A 1,159-nucleotide genomic window follows, 5' to 3' on the forward strand; every position below is an offset into this window, starting at 1 on the left:
CGATCAACGGAACAGCCTGCTCGTGAAATTAACGTGCAAGTGGCTGAGCACTCCACAGACACGTGTACCCTTAACGTAGTTCTCGGGGATATTCAGCGTGACACAGTGTGACAAGGCTGGCCCTTTGAATTACAGGCACAACAGAAACCGGAAGTAAGAGTGAGAGAAAGTTGTGGTGAAAGAGTACAGCAGGGTTCGCCACCATCCCCTGTCGGAGCCTCGTGGAGCTTTAGGTATTTTCGCTCAATAAACACTCACAACGCCCGGTCTGGGAATCAAAACCGCGATCGTATGACCGCGAATCCGCTGCCCTAACCACTGGGCCATTGCGCCTCCACTATGACAGAATAGATAAATATAAATAGTGAAGACTTTCATTATAATAATTGTAGGGTTAAATTTACTTACCTGCTGAAGACACAGATGGCTTAATCTCTTTTGTAGCTGAAAAGGGGGAAGCAAACCATTTTATTATAAACTGATTTACACTGCTAACATTTATAGAAAACTTCAATGCTTTAGATTTACACTTTAATTCTTATATAAGATTTAATTAACCAAACAGTAAGGGTTTAGTGAAAGAATAACATCTCAGTTTTTCCAGCAAATGACAATTTCAGGTTTTCTTTTAGTGGTAATGCTGTTTGTCAGAGAGCTATTATAATAATATTATTATTATAATAATATTAATATTCATGATATTGTCATTGATATGTAAGTTCAATATTAGAGTATTAGAATACATGAAAATGTTCACCAGGTTACAGAAAAATTTCATTTTGTCATCAGTCATGATATAATTCTTGATGGAAAAATATTAAAAAGAAAAAGGTGTACCTTTTTATAAGCTGGCCACAAATATCAAAAGATTCATTGTACATTAAGCTAAACCTTTTGTGTATATAGCTATATATATATAGCTATATATATAGCTATATCAGGTTATGAAAGTTACAGAGAGGGTCATAGCCCAACTAATTAGGGAGCGAATCAATTTAGATGAGATGCAGTTTGGGTTCGTGCCAGGTAAAAGCACTACTGATGCCTTATTTCTAGTGAGACAGTTGCAGGAGAAATACCTAGTTAGGATAAACCTCTGTACCTGGCTTTCGTTGACATGGAGAAAGCCTTTGACAGGGTCCCCCGATCCCTTATCTGG

At 37.5% G+C, this 1,159-nt stretch overlaps 1 protein-coding gene across 1 annotated transcript in view; it reads right to left on the reverse strand.

Moving 5' to 3' along the window:
• LOC106881592 (uncharacterized) overlaps positions 1-1,159 on the reverse strand; it is a 158,543-nt gene that overhangs the window by 100,225 nt on the left and 57,159 nt on the right. The window contains exon 31 of the mRNA XM_052977128.1: positions 409-444. Coding sequence (XP_052833088.1) covers positions 409-444 — 36 coding nt within the window. The remainder of the gene's footprint in view (positions 1-408; positions 445-1,159) is intronic.

The sequence above is a fragment of the Octopus bimaculoides genome, chromosome 27 (assembly GCF_001194135.2).
Source record: "Octopus bimaculoides isolate UCB-OBI-ISO-001 chromosome 27, ASM119413v2, whole genome shotgun sequence".
NCBI classification, from domain to species: domain Eukaryota; kingdom Metazoa; phylum Mollusca; class Cephalopoda; order Octopoda; family Octopodidae; genus Octopus; species Octopus bimaculoides.